The sequence below is a fragment of the Amblyraja radiata genome, chromosome 4, assembly GCF_010909765.2.
Source record: "Amblyraja radiata isolate CabotCenter1 chromosome 4, sAmbRad1.1.pri, whole genome shotgun sequence".
In the NCBI taxonomy this organism is placed as follows: Eukaryota; Metazoa; Chordata; class Chondrichthyes; order Rajiformes; family Rajidae; genus Amblyraja; species Amblyraja radiata.
The window spans coordinates 117,051,548-117,075,022 of record NC_045959.1 but is presented as its reverse complement, the minus strand read 5'-3'; the positions used below and the strand labels follow the sequence as shown (position 1 = coordinate 117,075,022).

General features: G+C 43.2%; 1 protein-coding gene across 2 annotated transcripts in view; it reads left to right on the top strand.

Annotated features, from left to right (window-relative positions):
- Positions 1-23,475, top strand: part of LOC116972526 (KAT8 regulatory NSL complex subunit 1-like) — a 100,747-nt gene that overhangs the window by 56,903 nt on the left and 20,369 nt on the right. For both annotated transcript variants that reach the window (XM_033020329.1, XM_033020330.1), the window contains exons 2-6: positions 10,328-10,469; positions 17,646-17,855; positions 19,549-19,679; positions 20,263-20,467; positions 22,359-22,524. In XM_033020329.1, the coding sequence (XP_032876220.1) occupies positions 10,328-10,469; positions 17,646-17,855; positions 19,549-19,679; positions 20,263-20,467; positions 22,359-22,524 (854 nt within the window). The remainder of the gene's footprint in view (positions 1-10,327; positions 10,470-17,645; positions 17,856-19,548; positions 19,680-20,262; positions 20,468-22,358; positions 22,525-23,475) is intronic.

The window sequence follows — 23,475 nt, the reverse complement described above, 5'->3', positions numbered from 1 at the left end:
GGTGTCATCTGCAAGCTTACTAAACAACCCGTCTACGTTTACGTCCTCGTCATTTATATGTTTCACAAATGGCAGAGGTCCCAGCTCGGATCCCAGTTTAATCTCTCTCCATGCCCATGATTTGGAACTCCAGGGAGACAAGTGATGCAGACAAATTTCCATGCACAAACTTGTCAATTGTTCTACGGTGAGATTTTACAATTCAATGCTTTTACACTATGTGCTCATCACGCCAAAGTTGGAAGTCAATGATCTGCGATTCTTAATGGTAATTTTATGGATAATGCATGTGATAGTAAGTGAAATTCTGACTGCAATTTTATGTAAGATCAGTTTAATCACATTTATAAAAGCATCAATTGTAAAAAGTATTTTTTTAAAAAGCCATATTCTGTGCAGGCAGATATAGATTAATTGGAATTGAGCAACAATGTTCTGAAAGTTATTGAGAAATTTGATAGTATTAATAGAGAAAGGTTGCTTTCGCTGATCAGAGTGATTGATGAACAATACATGATTTGTGTGAATCCTGCTGGATGGAGGCAGCGATTCTAGATTTAGATGCTAACTAACTTATAGTAGTTTCACTGAGTTTGATTTCTACGGAGATGACACTACATCCGTCATTGCACTAGCTTCCGTGCTCTATATAATGCAATGGGGCTCTGGCCATGTGCTTCCTTTAAACCTGTTTAAGAAGGAACTGCAGATGCTGGAAAATCGAAGGTACACAAAAAAGCTGGAGAAACTCAGCAGGTGCAGCAGCATCTATGGAGCGAAGGAAAAAGGCAAAGTTTCGGGTCTGAAGAAGGGTTTCGGATCGAAACATTGCCTTTTTCCTTCGCTCCATAGATGCTGCTGCATCCGCTGAGTTTCTCCAGCTTTTTTGTGTACCTTCCTTTAAACCTATCAGTTTTGTTGGGAAAATTATTTTACCTATCTGTAACATCTAAATAAGTGAATTAAATATGCTTAGTGTTAATTTAGTTTAGTGGTCTGCAGGGAAACCACTATGCCGACCAGCGATCACCTGTACACTAGTTCTAACCTACACACCAGGGACAATTTACAGAAGCCAATTAACCTCCAAACTTGCAAGTGTTTGGGATGTGGGAGGAAATTGGAGCAACTGGAAGAAACCCATATGGTCAAAGGGAGAACGTAAAAACTCTGCACAGACAGCACCCGTAGTCGGAACTGAACCCAGGTCACCGGCATTGTGAGGCAGCAACTCTACCACAGTGCCGCACTGTGCATTGGAGTTTTGTTTGGAATAACATACGATAGTATAGAAAACCTAACCATTTTCATCAGTAATGTAATAACTGATAATGTAATTTCCATCAGCTATTTGCATGCCAGATTGATGGGGTATTATTTTGTTCTTTAGTGGACAAACTCGGCCTCTTCTACCAAGATGCTTTATATATTTTGTATTGTATTGTATTGTATTCAAATTTATTGTCATTGTCTCAATTAGAGACAACGAAATGAATTTTCCTTACAGGCAGTATCATAAAAATAAATAAATAATAAATAATAAAACATATTAAAAATAAAATTGAATTAAAAAAAGAAAAGCACAAACACAGAAAGTCCACGACACAACATAACACAGTGGCACCAAGGTGAGGAAGGCACCATAGTCCAGCCAGCCTCCCCTCCGATCTTCCCAGATGTTCATCCGTGGTCTGGGCCTTCCGAGCACCCGCAGTCGCCGCACCGGGCGGCCCGATGTTCAGGCCCTCACGCCGGGCTGGTGGAACGCCGACGCCGATCCCCGACGGTGAACATCCTCCTCCGCAGCGGCCCGGACCTCCTGATCAGCCGCCTCCCGCAGCCGGAGTCCGCAGCTCCTGCGTCCACAGGCCGAGCCGGTGCTCTTTGGTGCTCTTCTAACTCTGACCTATTTTTTCTCATTTTGCATTTATTGTACTCTTACAAAATAGAGGAAGCCATTTGACCCGATGATAGACACAAAATCAAACTCAGCGGGACAGGCAGCATCTCTGGAGAGAAGGAATGGGTGACGTTTTGTGTCGAGACCCTCCTTCAGACTGTTCTGCAGATTCAGGCCATTTGACCCATTGAATTACTGGCAGGTCTCATAAGTCCCACTCCCCCACCTTTTGCTCTGCAACCTCTCCCCCAGAAATCGCCCTGATCCTCCTGCTACTCACATGCACTGAACAAATTACAGTGACCAGTTATCTTGCTAGCAAGTTATTGGGAGATGGGAAGAACCTGGAGCACTAGGATATATATCACCCTGAGATATCTTGAGGAAACATGTGTTGTTTTTTATAAATATAATAAATAAAAACATGTTGTAGTTTTTCATTATTTTATGAATTGTTTTTAAATCATCCACAAAACAAAATGAAAGAGGCAAGAAAGTTGCATTTATTTTCCCCATGATTTATTCAGGCTTGAACTATTATTTATTTTACTCCCCATTAAATACTGTTTACTTTCACATAAATTACCACCATTTACTTTTGGCTTTAAATCATCTACGAAACCCGTCTGTGATTTTATTTGTTCCAACTTGTTTATTGTAATGCCAGCCTTGTAATGTCCAGATCTTATAAAGGATCTTGAGTGATATCAATAGTGTATTATAGTCATCTGTCCTGAAAAGGAACAATGAAATTCTTATTTGCAGCAGCACAACAGATATGTAAACACACTATGTGTAGGAAGGCACTTCAGATGCTGGTTTAAACCAAAGTTAGACACAAAAAGCTGGAGTAATTCAACGGGACAGGCAACATCTCTGGAGAGAAGGAATGCCTCCAGTTTGTAGAAGGGTCACAACCCGAAACGTCACTCATTTCAAGACATGTCTGTCCCGCTGAGTTACTCCAACTTTTTGTGTCTGTGAACATTATGATCTGTAAACACCATAATAAGCAACAAAAATAGTTCAGTATATTAAAAAGATGCAAACAGTGCTCAGTGTAGCAGAGACCCGGGTACTATCCTGACTGTGGATGCTGTCTGTACGGTTTCTACGTTCTCCCTATGACTGCGTTGGTTTTCTCCCACATTTCAACGGTATAGGTTTGTAGGTTAATTGGCTTCTGTAAATTGTCCGTAATGTGTAGGATAGAATTAGTGTACGGAGATTGCTGGTCTGAACAGACTCGGTGGGCCGAAGGGCTGTATTTAAACTAAATAATGCAAAGATAAAAGCAATGCCCCCAAGTCTATGTAGTTTGAAGCTTTTTTGGGAGTTATAGTGTTTAATGGTTGTTGAGAAGAAGCTTCTACTGAACCGGAACTTTGCTGTTTTGAGGCTCCTATACCGCTCCCAATGGTAGGAGTGAAATTGGAGCGTGGGCAGGTTGATGTGGCTTTCTGATGCTGGCTGTCTTTATGAGGCAGTGACTCATGTAGATCCGTTCAATGGTCGGGAGGTCAGTACCCTTGATGGACTGGGCAGTGTTCACCTCTTTTTGCAAACGTCTTCGTTCCTGGGAGTTCCAGTTGCCCAACCAGGGGTGTTATTATAGCACAGAAATTAAATCAATCTTTGAATTGTTATTTCACAACCCCCTAAATGTGTGAAGGCTCACAAAATCGTCACTTGCTACTTTTTCTGCCAATAGCGTGTTTAATTCTGTGACAATGGCTGCAAGTGCAACTGATGCCTCATGTAACTAGTTTAGTTTATCCTCTGTAAAATGTTATATTGTTCATTGCATTACATTTTGGATTCATTCATCCCAGGCAAATATATTTACATTTACCTAAGATAGACACAAAAAGCTGGAGTAACTCAGCGGGTCAGGCAGCATTTCTGGAGGAAAGGAATAGGTGACGTTTCGGGTTGAGACCCTTCTTCAGACTGAGAATCTGGGGAAAGGGAAAGGGGAAAGGAGGTGCAAGTGAACCTCTGCTGAACCTGAAAGAACTGCCTGGGTCCCTGGACAGAGTCAAGTGAGGAGGTATAGGGACAGGTGTTGCATCTCCTGCAGTTGCAGGGGATGGTACCTGGGGAAGGGGTGGTTGGGAAGGGATGCGTTAACAAAGGAGTTGCTAAGGGAGCAGTCTCTTCTTACCTAATTTTTATCCTTTCTGAGCAAGAGAAATATAGCACTAATTGCATTTGAGATGTAACATCTGCTTATCTACATTTCACCATCAAAAGCATTGATCACCTCCAATGTAGTGGAATCCAGAAGGAACTGTTTGTGACCCTTCTTCAGTTGGGTGCCTGGTGATATCAGTGGATATCATTAGGTTTTTCATTTACTAATGACATTTACATTGATTTTATACCAGTAACCATGCATGTACTTTTTAGTATTTAATTTCGAGTTCTCTTGGTACTGAATCTACTTGTCTTTGTGACATCAATTGTTTCTCTGACATTTTTCATTGGATAAGTACACAAGGCTTTTCCAGAGCAACTTGCATTTGACAAACGGGCAAACAATCCCTGCTGAGTGACTGCTATTGTGTTAGCAGCCTTCATTGGCTCCTTAAATGGTCCATTTCAAATCTGTCAGACAATTATGAAATATATTTTGATGTTTTGCAATTTAGTTCTATATCCCTTTATGGCCTTTTACAGGACAGTGATACCAATAGTTTTTCTATATTGCAGTGGTTGCTTTCTTTTCTGCTGCCAGTGTTTAAGTGTTTGCCTGCTTGAGTTACAATATTGTACATTTGCGCTTTTGTCTTAATTGACTTAGATAATTAATTTTTGAGTCATTTTCTCAGAAAGCAAGATCTTTAGCTTTAACATTTTTTAATCAGAGAATCATACAGCTATTTGGCCCTTTCTTTATATGCTGACTGGAACTCACAAAATGAATCCCCCCCCATAACCCACAATTATTTTCAATTATTCATCCAACTTCCTTTTGACAGACACGATAGTATCTGTTTTATGCATTCATGGGATATGAGCTTTGATGATAAGGTCAGCATTTGGCACCAAACTGAAGTGGTGATGTGGCACCTTCTTGAATCAGTCATTTGTCTGATGCTAGTTCACTCGTGATGGCTAACAAGTTCAAAGTATAACCTGGTGATGATGAAAGATGAGCAGTATATTTCTGGATGCTGTTATTTGGAGGGGAGAGCCAGTGATGGCATTTGCCTACTTCTCTGCTACCGTTATCCTCAATCAGTGAGGATGCATGTTTTCTGTCAGTGATCCAATAAGTAACTGTATTCCATAAGGGATATGATGGTGCAGGTGTTGATTTGTTTCCACAGGTAGGATGACCTCAAATAAGAGGTCATTGTTACAAGATGAGGTGATTTCATTTGAAATGGGCATGAAGGAATTTCATCTTCCAAAGGATAGGTTTCCAAATGATACCAAAACTGGTGGTTAGTGGACAATGAAGTAGTTTGTCTTGGGGCATGGCGTCATTATAGAGTAACCTGAAAGATGATCAAAGGAATGGAAAATGGAATTTAACTCTGACAAGTGATGCATTTTGGGAAGTGAAACCACGGCAGGGCATACACAGTGAATGTCAGGCCCTGGGGGATTGTTTTTGAACAGACAGGCTTCGGGGTGCAAGTACATAGTTCCCCGAAAACTGGAATGCAGGAAGGCAGGTGATAAAATCGTATGTCTGCAGAAAAAGGATGGGTAACGTATTGGGTCACGACCTGAAATGTCACTCATCCCTTTTCTCCAGATGTGCCGCCTGACCCGCTGAGTTACTCCAGCACTTTGTGTCTGTGTGGGCTGCTAGACCTGTTACTGTGGTGGACCAGTATATGATTAAGGTGGGGAATCTCTGGAGTTCTCTGTTCTATCAGACTGAAGGCGAGAACATTGGAAATATTTAAAGGGGAAGTAGATCAACGTTTGAATGATAGAGGAATTGCGGACTATGTGGAAGTGGCACTGAAGAGGAATTTAGGCCTGGTTCCTGTCAACCATGATCCTATTGAATAGCGGGAATCTTGAGGTCCCAGGTAGCGCATTCCTGCTATTTTCTTCAATTGTTATGATCCCCATTCAACTCACGATTTGATGCTTGAGAGTGGGAGAAGATTATATGTTTCGCTGAACACCTCCGCTCAGTCCGTCTTAACCTACCTGATCTCCCGGTGGCTCAGCACTTCAACTCCCCCTCCCTTTCCCAATCTGACCTTTCTGTCATGGGGCACCTCCATTGTCAGAGTGAGGCCCAGTGGAAATTGGAGGAACAGCATCTCATATTTCGCTCGACTCCTGGGGCTCGGAGGCTCCAGCAACGCAGCCGCATGTCTGGTGGACTGGGACATCGGGAGCTCGCGGGTCCGGGGGGAGAGAGAGATCGCTTCCCGGAGCTTCCGCAACGCAACTTCTACAGCCCGCGGGGTTGGAACAACCTGGAGCGGGGTCATTCATCACCCGGCACGGCTTCATGGCCGTGGGACATTCCAGCGCCCGCCGGGGGCTCCAACTTCGAGACTTCTAGACCGGGAGCGGGGCCGTAAATCGCCCGGCACGGACTAAAATGGCAGTGGGACTTATCATCGCCCGCCTGGGGCTTCGACATCGGGAGAGTCATGGAGAACAGGGGAGAGAAAAGACTTTGCCTTCCATCACAGTGGGTCCACTGTGATGGATGTTTGTGTGAATTAAATTGTGTGTATGTCTAGGAATTGTCTTTGTTTGTATGGCTGTGGAAACAGAATTTCGTTTGAGCCTCACTGAGGCTCAAATGACAATAAATTGTATTGTATTGTATTGTATTGGTAGTTTACACCCTAGCGGTATGAACATTGACTTCTCAAACTTCAGATACCCCTTGCTTTTTCTCTCTATTTCCTCCCCCTTCCTTGTTCCCCCATTAGTCTTACTGTCGCTGACTACCTTCTATCTTTGTCCCACCCCCCTCCCCTGACATCAGTCTGAAGAAGGGTCTTGAACCAAAACGTCACCTATTCCTTCTCTCCAGGGATGCTGCTGGACCCGCTGAATTGCTCCAACATTTTGTGTCTACCTTCCATTTAAACCAGCATCTGCAGTTCTTTTCTACACAAAGATTATATTTAATATTGTTTGCACCATGTGAGTGCAGTCTATGTGGCCTGAAGCAGTGAATCAAATTGGTGAACTGGTGATGGGTAGTAAATGCTGCCTTTTCCATTCACTTGCAAAACTGCAGTTATTTGAGTTTGTTGCCATATTTGGTAAATTATGTAAACCGTGGAAAGACACAAAGTGCACACCAAGCGAAATCGCTGGAGAACATGGATAGGTGACGTTTTGGATAGCAACCTTTCTTCAGACTAGAAGAGCGAAGAATGGTCCCGACCCAAATTGTCACCTGTCCACAGAGCCATAGAGTGATACAGTGTGGAAACAGGCCCTTCGGCCCAACTTGCCCAAACTGGCCAACTTCTTCTACTTGCATATGGCGTGCAAAGCCTTAAGTTGTAGGACAACTCTATTTGATCTTATTTGATTATGCGCACCAGGTTGATTGCATTCGTCAAAACAGGGCGGACTACGTGAAGGTTGCAATCTCCCACCCCACCCCACTGGCCAACAATGTCCCAGCTACACTAGTCCCTCTTGCCTCCGCTTGGTCCATATCCATCCAAACCTGTCCTATCCATGTACCTGTCTAACTATTTTTTAAATGATGGGATAGTCTAAGCCTCAACTACCTCCTCTGGCAGCTTGTTCCATACACCCACCACCCTTTGTGTGAAAAAGTTACCCCTCGGATTCCTTTTAAATCTTTTCCCCTTCACCATGAACCTATTTCCTCTGATCCTTGATTCCCCTACTCTGGGCAAGAGACTCTGTGTATCTACCTGATCTATTCCTCTCATGATTTTGTACACCTCCATAAGATCACCCCTCATCCTCATGCACTCCATGGAATAAAGACCCAGCCTACTCAACCTCTCTCTATAGCTCACGCCCTCTAGTCCTGGCAATATCCTGGTAAATCTTTTCTGAACCCTTTCGAGCTTGACAATATCTTTCCTATATCATGGTCCCCAGAACTGAACACAATATTCTAAATGCGGTCTCACCAACGTCTTATACAACTGCAACATGGCCTCCCAACTTCTACACTCAATGCTCTGACTGATGAAGGCCAAAGTGCCAAAAGCTTTTTTGACCGCCTTATCTACTTGTGACTCCACCTTCAAGGAACCATGCACCTGTACTCCTAGATCCCTCTGCTCTACAACACTACCCAGAGGCCTACTATTTACTGTTTAGGTCCTGCCCTTGTTAGACGTCCCAAAATGCAACACCTCTCACTTCTCTGTGTTAAATTCCATCAACCATTCCTCCGCCTACCTGGCCAATCGATCCAGATCCTGCTGCAATCTTTCACAACCATCTTCACTATCTGCAAAACCACTCGCTTTTGTATTATCAGCAAACTTGCTAATCTTGCCCTGTAGGTTCTCATCCAAATCATTGATGTAGATGACAAACAGCAATGGGCCTAGCACCGAACCCTGAGGCACACCACTAGTCACAGGCCTCCAGTCTGAGAAGCAACCTTCCACCATCACCCTCTGCTTCCATCCATGGAGCCAATTTACTATCCATTCAGCTATATCTCTTTGGATCCCACACGATCTAAACTTCCAGAGCCGCCTACATGCGGAACCTTGTCTAATGGTGTCAACCTTTATCTAAATGGTGTCAAGTTGGGAAAAGGGGAAATACAATGGGATCTGGGGGTTCTTGTTCATCAGTCATTGAAAGTAAGCATGCAGGTACAGCAGGCAGTGAAGAAAGCGAATGGCATGTTGGCCTTCATAATAAGAGAATATACTCCTTGAGTATAGGAGCAAAGTGGTCCTTCTGCAGTTGTACAGGGCCCTAGTGAGATCACACCTGCAGTATTGTGTGCAGTTTTGGTCCCCTAATTTGAGGAAGGGTATTCTTGCTATTGAAGGAGTGCAGCATAGGCTTACAAGGTTAATTCCCGGAATGACGGGACTGTCATATGCTGAGAGAATGGAGCGGCTGGGCTTGTATACTCTGGAAATTAGAAGAATGAGAGGGGATCTTATTGAAACATATAAGATTATTAAGGGTTTGGGCACACCAGAAGAAGGAATCATGTTCCTGATGTTGGGGGAGTCCAAAACCAAGGGCCACAGTTTAAGAATAAGGGTTAAGCCGTTTAGAACAGAGATGAGAAACACTTTTTCACACAGTTGTGAGTCTGTGGAATTCACTGCCTCAGAGGGCGGTGAAGGCCGGTTCTCTGGATACTTTCAAGAGAAAGCTAGATAGGGATAGTGGAGTCAGGGGATATGGGGAGAAGGCAGGAACGGGGTACTGATTGGGGATGATCAGCCATGATCACATTGAATGGCGGTGCTGGCTCGAAGGGCCGAATGGCCTCCTCCTGCACCTATTGTCTATTGTCGAATGCCTTACTGAAATCCATGTACACAACATCTACAGCTCTGTCCTCTTCGACCTTTTTGGTCACGTCTTCAAATGATGTTTGAAAACCATGCTGACTATCCCTAATCAGCCCTTGTCCATCCAAATGCCGGTATAACCTATCCCTCAGAATATTCTCTTGTGACTTTCCAACTACAGATGTTAAGCTCACTGGCCTATCGTTCCCGGCAGCCCTTCTTGAAATGAGGCACAACTTTTGCCACCCTCCAGTCTTCTGGCAGATATGCCGTTTGACCTGCTGAGTTACTCCAACACTTTGTGTCCTTTTGTGTATTAACCAGCATCTGCAGTTCCTTGTTTATACGTTAAACCTGGATAAATGTTGAATGTTTTGTACCTCTGTACTGTATGTGATTATGGAAATTTCCATGTTCCTATCTAAAAAGTATGAATTATTGGTAGGAATAGCAAACAGAGTGTGTGTAATCTCCCACGATACGCATATCATTGTTGAAGTATGTGAAAGAAATCTCCCAAACTGCTGCCAATCAAATTTGTAATGTGATGTAAAGTGCTAATTGAAGTGGCACAGGAGGTATAGTTTCCCATAAAACCTGGATAATGCAATTTAATATTTTTCATGTCAGACCATGGTGCTCAAATAGTCTTTTGGACCCTTTATAGTAACAGATTTTTGCAAAACTGTTTAATCTATTATCTGTTATCTGTTATTTGCACTTTATCAGTTTATTCATGTGTGTATATTTTTATATAATGGTATATGGACACACTGATCTGTTCTGTAGTCATGCCTACCATGTTCTGTTGTGCTGAAGCAAAGCAAGAATTTCATTGTCCTATCAGGGACACGTGACAATAAACTCTCTTGAATCTCTTGAATCTTGAAACTGAAATTGAAAATGATCAGTGGATAAATTCTCCAGGGGCCCTCACATTTTCATTTGTTTGTAGACACCGTCGATTGGAGTGGAGATGGGCTGTGGAAAGAGCAGCAATTGTCAATCGCTGGACATGGTTGCAAGCTCAGGTATCCGACCTAGAATACCGAATACGGCAGCAGACAGACATATACAGACAGATCCGTGCAAACAAGGTGGGTACAGAGATTGAAGCAGCTCCAAAAATTGCTTTTTATTTCAAGACAATTCCATTTATTTGGGTTTGCATGCCATTTATTGCTTGCTCAAAAATGTGTTGTAGAACTAGGGCATGCTGCTGTTCATTTAGCAACATGTTCCAGGTATTGCACTCATTATTGTAATGGGTTGGTATGTCTTTAAATATCGAAGATTTATAATTCTATACCAAAGGAAGAATCGTCAGAATTGGTAGCAAATGAATGTTCAGGACTATGTGCTGCGATGTGTTTTCGGTTGTTGCAACAAAGAGCCAGAACAGAGATGTTGGTCAAAGTAACTTCTTGTGGGGCTCGGTCAGGGCTCGGCAACCTTGTTCCGCATAGGGGCCAGGACGCATGTCTGAGCGGATTGCGGGCCGCTTCTATCACGTGTGCACATGAATCCCACCCCCATTCCTATCCGGATGGAAGGCATCAAATCATGTGTTCACAGAAGGTGTGCAGCCATGCGAGCGGCTTTGCGCAGGATGCGGTACAGCCAAAGCTCTGCCGCGCTTGGGGCCTGGCGGCTCCGCCATTGCGGCCACCAGCGCATGCCTCCTTGCGTCAGCGCTCCTGAGCGCCGCGGCCTCGGGCCCGGGAGGTACTGGAGATGACAGTCTGCGGGCCGGATGAATACGGGAAAAATAATACGCTTGCGGGCCGGATGATTTCGTGTTAGGGGCCGCATTCGGCCCGGGGGCCGTAGGTTGCCGACCCCTGAGCTAGGTGATGAGTTATACAGACCATGAAACTAATAGATCCCGTTAGAGATGGCGAAAATGCTGGAGGATTCCATGTCCAGCACTTGATCCTCAGACATTTTCGCCTACCCCAACAAGATCCTGCTATTAGTCACATTTCCCCATCTCCAGCACTCAGCTTTCGCAAAGATGTAGGGTGGCATGGTGGCACCGCAGTAGAGTTGCTGCCTCACAGCGCCGGTGTCCCGGGTACGATCCTGACAACCGGTGGTGTCTGTATGGTGTTTGTATGTTCTCCCTGTGACCTGCTTTGGGTTTTCTCTGTTATCTCTGGTTTCCTCTCCCACTCAAAGATGTTCAAGTTTGTAGGTTAATTGGCGCTATTATTGTAAATTGGCCCGTGTGTGTGTGTGTGGGGGAGATAGTGTTTAGCGTGCGGAGTTTGCAGGTCGGCACAGGTTGGGCAGAAGGGCCTGTTTCCGCGCTGTATCTCTACACTAAACTAAACTAACGACCATTCACTCAGCAACCCCCTGGTTAACTCATCCCTTCCCACCCAAACCACCCCCTCCCCAGGTACCTTCCCCAACAACCGCTGGTGACGCAACACCTGTCCCAATACCTCCTCCCTTGACTCTGTCCATGATCCCGACAGTCCTTTCAGGTTAGGCAGAGGTTCACGCAACCTTATTTATTGTATCCGTTGTTCCAGGTGTGGACTCTTAAACATAGGCGTGACCAAACGATTGTTTCACTGAACATCTTTGCTCCGACCGCCTTGTCCTACGTGATCTCCCCCTTGCCAAACACTTTAACTCTTCTTCCCATTCCCACACTGGCCTTTCTGTCCTGGGCTGCCTCCATTGTCAGAAGCCAAACGCAAATTGGAAGAACCACACCCGATGTTTTGCTTGGGTAGATTACAACCCAGCCGTATGAATATTGATTTATTTAACTTCAAGTCCCCTCTCTCACCCTCGTTGTTGTATTAGTTTCACTGTCGTCTTGGTGTGTTTCATTGTCTATAACTCATTATCACCTACTATATAACTCATTATCCACAGCCAACAATGGACTGTTTCCTTGATCATTGTTACTTTTTTGCATATCTTTCATTCATTTGTGCTTTATCGCTCCGTCTATATCTCTCATTTCTCTTTCCCCTGACTCTTAATCTGAAGAAGAATCTCGGCCCGAAAAGTCACCTATTCCTTTTCACCAGAGGCTGCCTGACCCACTGAGTTACTCCATCTTTTTTTTGTGTCTATCTTCGGTTTAAACCAGTGTCTGCAGTTCCTTCCTGTACATTTCCTATAATTCAATTTGATTGTGGCTGATTGTGTACAATATTCCAGTTGCATTTAATCCCACGATGCTTACAACCTCATCAATAAAAATATCAGTCTCAGATAGATGCAGTGCTTTGATCGCATGCTTACTATCTTCTATGGACTTGACCCGGAGCAAGTTCCTTCAACTCTTGGCAAATTGATCAATTATGGTGTCGCCAAGCAACTGTTGGTGATGGACATTGATGTTTCCCACACATTGTATCTTTGTGTATTTACTGTTCTTGCTGCTTCAAGTGATGTTCAACACATAGAAACATAGAAAATAGGTGCAGGAGAAGGCTATTCGACCCTTCGAGCCAGCACCACCATTCATTGTGATCATGGCTGATCGTCCCCAATCAATAACCCGTGCCTGCCTTCTCCCCATATCCCTTGATTCCATGAGCCACTAGAGCTCTATCTAACTCTCTCTTAAATCCATCCAATGATTTGGCCTCCACTGCCCTCTGTGGCAGGGAATTCCACAAATTCACAACTCTCCGGGTGAAAACGTTTTTTCTCACCTCAGTCTTAAATAGCCCCCCCCCCCCTCTTATTCTAAGACTGTGGGCCCTGGTTCTGAACTCGCCCAACGTTGGGGAAACATTTCCTGCACCTAGCTTGTCCAGTCCTTTTATAATTTTATATGTTTCTATAAGATCGGCCCCTCATCCTTCTAAACTCCAGTGAATACAAGCCTAGTCTTTTCAATCTTTCTTCATATGACAGTCCCGCCATCCCAGGGATCAATCTCGTGAACCTACACTACACTGCCTCAATCACAAGGATGTCCTTCCTCAAATTAGGAGATTAAAACTGTACACAATACTCCAGATGTGGTCTTACCAGAGCCCTATACAACTGCAGAAGAACCTCTTTACTCCTATACTGAAATCCTCTTGTTATGAAGGCCAACATTCCATTAGCTTTCTTCACTGCCTGCTGTACCTGCACGCCAACTTTCAGTGACCGATGTACAAGGACACCCAGGTCTCGCTGCACCTCCCCCTTACCTAACCTAACCCTTTGAGATAATAATCTGTCCCCTTGTTTTTGCTGCCAAAGTGGATAACCTCACATTTATCTATATTATACTGGATCTGCCACGCATCTGCCCACTCACTCAACCTGTCCAGGTCACCCTGCAACCTCCTAACATCCTCTTGACAGTTCACACTACCACCCTGCTTTGTGTCATCCGCAAACTTGCTAGTGTTGTTTCTAATTCCCTCTTCCAAATCATTAATATATATGGTAAACAGTTGCGGCCCCAACACCGAGAATTGCGACTCTCCACTCGCCACTGCCAGCCATTCTGAAAAGGAGTATTGTGTACAGTTTCACTCCTACTACTCTTTGCTTCCTGTCTGCCAACCAATTTTCTATCCATGTCAACACCTTACCCCCAATACCATGTGCTCTAATTTTCGTCACCAGTCTCCCGTGCGGGACCTTATCAAAGTCTTTCTGAAAGTCTAGATACACTACATCCACTGGCTCCCCTTCATCCATTTTACTTATCACATCCTCAAAAAATTCCAGATTAGTCAAGCATGATTTCCCTTTCATAAATCCATGTTGACTTGGACTAATCCTTTTACTGCTATCCAAATGCCCCATTATTATCTCTTTAATAATTGACTCCAGCATCTTTCCCACCACCAAAGTCAGGCTAACTGGTCTGTAATTCCCCGTTTTCTCTCTCGCTCCTTTCTTGAAAAGTGTGATAACATTAGCTATCCTCCAATCCACAGGAACTGATCGTGAATCTATTGAACATTGGAAAATGATCCCCAATGCGTCCACTATTTCTAGAACCACCTCCCTGAGGCCCCTGGGATGCAGACAATCTGGCCCAGGGGATTTCTCATACTTCAGTCCCATTAGCCTACCCAATACTATTTCTTGCCTAATGAAAATTTATTTCAGTTCTTCTACCGCCTTAGATCCTCTTTACCCCAGTACATCTGGGAGATTGTTTGTGTCTTCCTTAGTGAAGACAGATTCGAAGTACCTGTTCAACTCTTCTGCCATTTCCTTGTTACCCATAATAATTTCACCCGTGTCTGCCTTCAAGGGACCCACATTTGACTTTGCTACTCTTTTTCCCTTAACATATCTAAAGAAGCTTTTACTGTCCTTCTTTATATTCTTGGCCAGCTTCACCTCGTACTTCATCTTTTCAGCCCGTATTGCCCGTTTTGTTTCCTTCTGTTGTCCTATGAAAGTTTCCCAATCCTCCGGCTTCCGGCTACTCTTTGCTGTGTTATGCATCTTTTCTTTTAGTTTTATTCTATCCCTAACTTCTCTTGTCAGCCACGGTTGCCTCCTACTCCCCTTAGAATCTTTCTTCCTTGTTGGAAGATCCTGCGGCTTCCGGATTATGCCCAGAAATTCCTGCCATTGCTGTTCCACCGTCATTCCTGCTAGGATCCCTTTCTAGTCTACCTTGGCCAGCTCCTCTCTCATGCCTTCATAGTCCCCTTTGTTCAACTGTATCACTGCCACTTCCGATTTAACCTTCTCCTTCTCAAATTGCAGATTAAAACTAATCACATTATGATCACTACCTCCAAGCGGTTCCTTTACCTCGAGTTCTCTTATCAAATCTGGTTCATTAGGCAACACTAAATCCAGAATTGCCTTTTCTCTGATCGGCTCCATTACAAGCTGCTCTAAGAATCCATCTCGGAGGCACTCTACAAACTCTCTTTCTTGGGATCCTGAACCAACCTGATTTTCCCAGTCTACCTGCATATTGAAATCCCCCATCACCACAGTGGCATTACCTTTGTTTAATGCCAGTTTTAACTCCTGCTGCAACTTACACCCTATATCCGGGCTACTATTTGGAGGTCTACAGATAACACCAATTAGTTTCTTCTTGCCTTTACAATTCCTCAACTCAATCCACAGTGACTCTACCTCATCAGTCCCTATGTCTCCCTTCACAAGGGACTGAATTCCATCCCTCACCAGCAGAGCTACCCCCCCTCCTCTGCCCACCTGCCTGTTCTTTCTATAGGATGTATAACCCTGAATATTGTTCCCAGGCCCGATCCTCCTGCAGCCACGTCTCAGTAATCCCCACAATGTCATATCTACCAACCTCTAACTGAGCCTCAAGTTCATCTACTTTACTTCTTATACTTCGCTCATTCATATACAATACTTTTAATTCCTTGTGCATCTCACCTTTCACATCGATCCCTATTACACTTGGCCATACTCTCCTATCCCTTTGTGAGCTTTCTTTCCTGTTAATTCTGGGGTCATTAACTATCCTTTTACTCTCTTTCCCTTTAACTCCGTCCTTGACTATCCCATTTGCCCCCCCCCCCCCCCCGCTTATTTAGTGTAAAACCACCCGTGTAGCAGTGGCAAACCTGCCTGCCAGAATGCTGGTCCCCCACCTATTAAGGTACAATCTGTCCCTTTTATACAGTTCCCTCTTACTCCAAAACAGATCCCAGTGGTCTAAGAATCTAAATCCCTGTCCCCGTGCACCAGTTCCTCAGCCACACATTCAGGCCCTGTATCTCCCTGTTCATGCTCTCGCCAGCACGAGGAACTGGAAACAAACCGGAGATAACCACCCTGGAGGTCCTGCTTTTCAGCATTTTTCCGAGCTCTCTAAAGTCACGCTGCAGAATATTTATCCCCTTCTTTCCGACATCGTTTGTGCCGACATACACTACCACTTCCGGCTGTTCACCTTCGCCCTTTAGGAACAGTATTGATTCATCAGCAGAGTGAGGGCAACGAGTATAAATTGGTAAAAGGTTTCATTGCCTACATTTGAATGAATGCCAGGAAAGACCTAGGGTTTGGTTCAGTGTTGAGGACTTTTGTGCCGTGCCCTCCTGGCTGCATGTTACAGTGACACCACCTCCTGCTGCTTTCTCCCCAGGTAGATTGTATTGACTCAGTCTAGTTTGTTGTCAGAAGCATCATTTTTGGGACAGTTCTCCCACTTTGGCCGTTTCCATATATTTGTGAGCAGGACTTTGCAGGATTGCTGATATTTGGCATGTCTGAATCTGATGGCTTGACTGATTGCAGATAGAGTCATACAGAATGGAAACAGATCCTTCGGCCCAACCTGCCCATGCAGTTGCAGGTGTCCCATCTATGTTAGTCGCATCTGCCTGTGTTTGTCCTATATCTCTCTAAACCTTTCCTCTCTGTGTACTTGTCCAGTGATCCTTGTCAGATGGTCCATCTTAAGTTTATTTTATCTTGTAAAATGATTTACAAGATCATGTTAGTGAGCGGTTAATTTAAATGCTCTGACTGCTATTATGCATTCAAATTGATCCAGGCCTCTGAATTGCTTGCAGGAAACTACGGTGATGATGTTTCTTGTAATGTTGGTGCTAGTGTTCAATGGAGCTGCGATATATTTGTAAACTTTTTCGCATCTGCTCTAGTATTTGTTATTACGGTGTTAATTCATAAAATTAAAAAAACACATAATTTCTACTAATATGTTAGTGCAACTACTAAACTAAGGGGATCATATGGCTTTGTTTACTGTTGGCAATGAGAACATCACTTTTGTAACTGAGTATACAGTCATGTCCAACCTTGTAGAATGTTTGATAAACCAGGCAGACTTGGGAATCTATCACAAACTGTTTCATTAATAAGGCAGACAATAAATGGCATTCATTTGGTCTGGTCATAAATTTCCAAAGATATGAGGAAAAGATTGAGCGATTACGTTGAGCCAATTCATTTTAATTATTCGTTATCACAATGTCCCCAGTTTTCCAGACAATCTTTCTCTATCTCTTGACGCCAATACATTAAAGTTCCTGGTGCATTGGGCAGTTTGAGCAAAGTTGTATCAGCCCAGATAACTTTATTCAACTCCTGAAAGAACTGACTGTTCCCTGGATGGGTGCTAGGTGTGACACTGCTCAGGGAAACAATGTCAAGGAGGGCAGAATGGGGGATAAATTATCGTTTTAGAAAAGCTGTGAGGAAATTTGCAAAAATGTCAGAAACATTTTCTTATTACTGTGTACTCTACTGCATCCCAGTAGATTTAAGGTAGGCTCCTTGTGGAGCACTAATTGAAATTTTTGATTTTGATTTTTCTTGCCTTTTATCAGGGTCCTGTTGTCCTTGGCGATGCACAGTTGCCAGAAGATCTGATGAAGCACCAAAGCCGGTTAGCAACAACATCCTCAGCAGCAGGCTTGCAGGGCCCCGAGTCGCACTCGAACTCTTCACCTGCTGATGTTAAGGCCCCTATTATGAATAACAAATGTGAGCTCTCACCCTGCAGCCCATCTCTTCTCCTGCGGAACATTGACAAACAGGTGTGTAGTCACTGGTTTAAAGTATTGGTAGCCCAAATTGTTACTGCAGTTTAAATATAAACTAGGAACATAACAGTACAGTTTTAGTGGGTCTATCACATGCACTATCTATGCCTGTCCAACTTCTGGGAACCATAATGGCCATTGCAACACGGTAATGTAGCAGTTTATTACTTCAGAACAAAACACCCCTTTGTCTCCATTTCACCTTTAGCCCTTGCCACTTACTCCACCCATTTGTGAATCATGCCTCTCTCATCAGTAGGTACCTATTACTTGCCAGACTTTGTCTTGCCCCATTTCTCTTTTCCAGCTTTCTCCCCTCCTCCAATCATTATGAAGAAAGGTTCCAATCCAAAACACTATGTGCATTTACCTCTACAGCTGCTGCTTAACTGCTGAGTTCCTCCAACACTTTGTTTTTTGTCTATTTGAGGTGTTCATTATTCGGATATTAAACATCAAAGATACACCTTGTGGTAATGACAAAAAACACACAGTGCCTTTTAAATACAGAGTGCTAAAATAACTGAAATTATGCATTGTTTCCTATTATTTCAAAAAACAGAACATACATTAGATGGAAACCGTTCCAAGTTGCAAACCAGACTTCCTCTTCCACATTCTTCCTCGACCCACTACAATTCTACTTCTTTCCATAGTTAGCTTAAAAACAATTTAACCCCCAGCTCTGTGTGAGTTGAAGGTTGTCTTTCATTATGTTTAACTTCCCAGAATTTGTGGAAAATATGAAGTAGTAATATATTTTTTTTCAAACATGTAAAATAGAAAAAGTTAAAAACAAAGAAAAATAACAATAAAATTAAATGAACAATAAACCTATACACAATGAATAACTTCTCATAAACATCACAAATTAAATCGTTCATGTTCGAAAAGTAGGAGGAAGTATACACTTATTTATTCCAACCCCTTCTCCGCTACTCATCAATTAATTAGCAAACTTTATCTCATCTAACACACACACACACACACACACACACACACACACAAGCGCACACACATGCCCCACACACACACATATACATACATACATATATCCATACATAAGCCACATACATACATTTATACACGCATATGCACGCACACAAACATACGTATACAGTTTATAAACAATTATCCAAATTCTATGTTCTACGCGAATATCACACTGTGTCAATAAACTAAAACTTAACCCAAGTAACTCTGAGGGAGTTCATTCTTTTCCAATACAGCTAGTTCTAGTATAATGCAATATTTATATTCCTGAGAAATCTTGTGTTATAGAAAATCAAGTGGTTCTCTAGTTCCTGATCCAAATCGTGTTACAACCAATTCGGCCCGGGTAATGTAGAAGTGTTCGCTAATTAATCGACTGCTTTATATCCAATTAGGTTTAGGTGATTATTGTCACATGTACTGAGGTACAGTGAAAAGCTTTGTTTTGCATGCCATTCTAAGCAGATCAAATATGCCATTAGCTCAGCTTGAACTCAAGAAAGTAGGGAGCAATGGGAAAGATACGTAGTGCAGAATATAGTCCTTAGCATTACTGTGTATTGTAGCGCATAATTCATGTTAAGGAAACATGCAGTATATGTCTGCACTTGGTCTAGTGTACATATAAAAGGTTCATTTTGAGAAGGTTTGTTATTTATCAATAACAGCTCAGATAAATTGTTTTCTTCTTCAGAGTTCTCGCCTTACACAGTCTCTGGGAAACCTAATTTGCCCTTCCAGCCCCTCTTGTAGTTCCCCTTCAAGCTCTTCACTATTGTCTAAGGTGTGCACACCACCAAGGCAACTCAACGGGCTTTTGAACAGGTGAGTTATTACATTTGTTCACTGCTTTCTCAGTTGAATAAGAAATAAGAGCCTTGATTTGTATGGTGCCCTATGAGTTTCACGTACTTTGATGTACATGTGAAGTCCCGTCAATTTTACAGAGTAGGAAATGCAGCGCACAATGAGCTCCTAATAACCTGGTAAAATCCTAATGTTGTTTGAGGGGTAAATGGGGATTTGACAACCTAGGGTGTCTTCCTTACACTTTCCAGAATTAGTACCAGCAACATTTTTTAATGATCCTCTGAATTGACAGATATTTTATGTAAAGGAGAGCTTGCCTGACCGTGTTAAGATACTGATCAGTGCAGTGGTGGAGTGCCAAACTTGATCTTTGTGATTGTTTCGAGATCAACAAAACTCTTTATTCACCAACAACAGTGCTACCAACTAACTGGGTCATAGTTGACTTCAAAAGAGAGAGAGCAGCATTTTGCATAATTGTTTTCACTCTGCAATTATGATTTGTCATCAGTTCTGTTTCATAAATAGCACTATTTAAAAAAGAGATATGAATTAATTTCATCACTTATTTCAACTTTTTAATCTGCTTTGAACATAGTTTGCATTCCAGTCCTTTGGACAGCAGCTCACTGGACAGTTCAGACACTGAGGAGATTCTGAGTAAAAAGCAGCGACTAGATGGACTCAACATCCCACCATCGCCACCAGACAACAGTTGTGTTGCCGCCAGAGTTCGTCCTGTCCGGAGGTACAGGAAGAGGAGGCTGGTCAGATCTAATCTAGTGTGCTATCTTGGCAGAAAGGTATGTGAGATGCTTGCTTTTTTGGTTTTGCAAAGTTGGTTGCCAAAAAATCCTCTTGTGGAACTATGACTGTGTGCATTACATGGTATTTCAGTGAGAGTTGAAGGCCAGCAAGTTTCATTTGCCTGCTCAGTAATGTTGCGTCAACAGAATGGTGCTGTCATTTTGCACATAGCAGTGGTATCTTCAAACAAAGAATGTAAGAGTCTTAGAGCTATACAGCTTGGACAGTGGCCATTCAGCCCATCTCATTTATGCCGATCAATTTGGCATTCTAGGCGAGTCCCATTTGACCTATATACTTTAAACTCTATCCACATACAGGTTCATTACCAAATTCCGTACCACCTCTAATCCAGACAAAATTACGAGACAGCTCTTGAAATCTTCCCCCCCCCCCCACCCCCCCAAAAGGTCCCCAAGAAATGTGGTGCCTATGCCGGATGAGGTGGCAATCTCAACCACATCGGGACTTCCACGGCGATCAACGGGTCGAATTTGCTCCCTTTAGCCAGGGCACTGGAACTCCGGCCCGGCTGGAGCCAGAAGATCTATTCCCAGCGGGTCGTATTTTGCCGGATTTGACCGTTGCTCTGAAACTCCGGCCCGGCCGGAACCAGCGGATCCGCTCCCTTGGCCGACTTCTGCGCCGAGTTTGCCGGCTGATATCTCGGGCCCCAAGCCGTCACCTCTGTTGGTCTGGCAAAACAGATAATATGGCAAGGTTCTGGAATCAAGGGTACTGTAATATCAGTGGTGGACCTGTATCAATCCAAATGTATTTTCAAAGTTGTAACTGTATCCGCTTCCGTGGTTTCCTCTGGCAGTTCGTTCCAGATATGGACTACTCGTAAAAAAGTTGCTCCAGACGTCCCTCTTAAATCTCTCTTCTCTCACCATAAGCCTAGTTTTAGGATACTCTGCTCTCTAGTTTTAGGATACTCTGCTCTGGAAAAACGACTGAGCATTCACTTTACCTACGCCCGTGATGATTTTGTAAACCTCAATAAGGTCTCTTCTCAGCCTCCTATGCTCAAAAGAAATAATTCCCAATTTTTCCAGCCCTTCAAAATAACTCAAGTCTGCAAGGCCTGGTGAATCTTATCTGTTCTAAGTACTGTTCTATGATGTTTATTTTCTTCCGTGGCTGTTAGTTGAGCGAGGTTCTGAATGTCTATAGAAGTTCCCATTTTGCTGACTTACTAATGCTACATCTGCCTGCCTTAATCAAGATAGCTGTTATTGGGATACCCTCCATGCCTTCAAAAGTGTCAGGGCTGGAAACTATGGACTCCTCATGCTGGTTGTTTGCATGCTCAGGGTCTTGGGGACAGCATGTATTTACACAAGCCACCCCAATAATCTGATAAGGTTCACAATGTATTCCTGGTGTGCATGTTTTCCACTCCAAAGGCTGTCAAGTTTTAAGCCCTGCTCATGCCTCTGCCCACATGTACCAGTTTCTGCAGGAATGTAAATGTAACATAATGTTCAGCTGAGATCTCTACATTTTAAAATAGTTCATGTTTTACACTTGTTGCCTGTAAATGACTTATTGGCAATGAATCAGAAGGTTCCCTTTGGCTATGAAAGAGACCACATGTCAGCATTTTCAGGAGAGATAGAGAGATGAAAAGAAATGGTGACACAAGAGATTGCAGATGCTGGAATCTGGAGCCAAAAACAAGCTGCTGGAAGAACTCAGTGGGCCAGGCAGTATCTGTGAAGACGAGGTGCTTGACATTTCGGGTTGAGATCCTGTATCAGAAAAAAATGAAGTGTTTAAATTCATGTTACAGAAGCCTATTCTAGTCGTTAATGTATTCCTTGTATCTAATGTAACTTCAGTCTGCAGAAATATTCATAACATCTTTTTCATTTCCTTTTGTAGGCTCAACGTCCTCTAAGCATTAGGTGTAGTTGTGACTGGCCGACCACATGTATTTTATGTGGTTCTAAAGCCTTGATGCAGACTATGGATCAGGCCAATATGCCTACACAGGAACGTGTGGCTATAATGGAACCCTGCTACCACCCCATACTGTCACTTCCACAAGGTGAGTGTGGTTTTTGTCACTTGTAATTTAAAAAAATAAAATGTCTCCATGTTTCAATTAGTTGTATAGCTAGCTCTTTTGCTTGAAAGTTCCACTTTTAGAATTAAATAAAAGATGCTCGTTACTGCCTACTGTATTTTTTCTGCTTTTTTTGTACCTAATAATCTGTATCCCTATTTTTCTATCCTTTAAAATGGATGGATTGTAGTTTTAAAACTATACTTGTTCTTGTAAATGTTCCCACAGTATTCTCCCATTTATCTGGCTCCATCATACCTCTGAAGACTTTCCGCTCCAGTGCATCTGAGATATTGTCTTTCTTCCTATACCATGGCTTCCTTGTTATCATAACTAACAGAATCAGAATCATGCCTGCTCCCACCCTCTCCGCTTTTGGCCAGAGCAAGGAATAAGGTTCAACATATCCTCGGCAGATCATCCTTTGTAATATCTTTCATGTGAGATCCCACTACCAAGCGCATCTTTCCTCATCTCCCCATTCTGCATTCTGCATGGTCCATTCTGCGACTCTTGTTTGCCCTTCCACTACCTTCTCAAAGCACTTCCCAGGCCTTTTTAACCTCATTCCTTCTCACTCTCGAGGGATGCAAGCATTCCTTCCAGAAGAAGCAGCAACTTACTTGCACTCGTTCAGTTTGGTATATTGCAAGCAGTGCTCATATGATGTGGTCTTTACATTTAAGAAACCCAACACAGATTGGGTGATGGATTTTCAGAATACTCCACTCTGTTCATGAGGGTGATCTGATCTTCCTGTTTCCTGTCTATTAAATTCTCCATTCTGCTCCTACACTTGTCTTTGGTCTCCAACAAAGTCCAACATTAGCATGAGGAACAGCACCTCATCTTCTGGCTAAGCATGTTGTAGACTTTGGAATTCAATGCTGAATTCAACAAATGCACATAACCAACTTCTATTGCCAGTGTTGG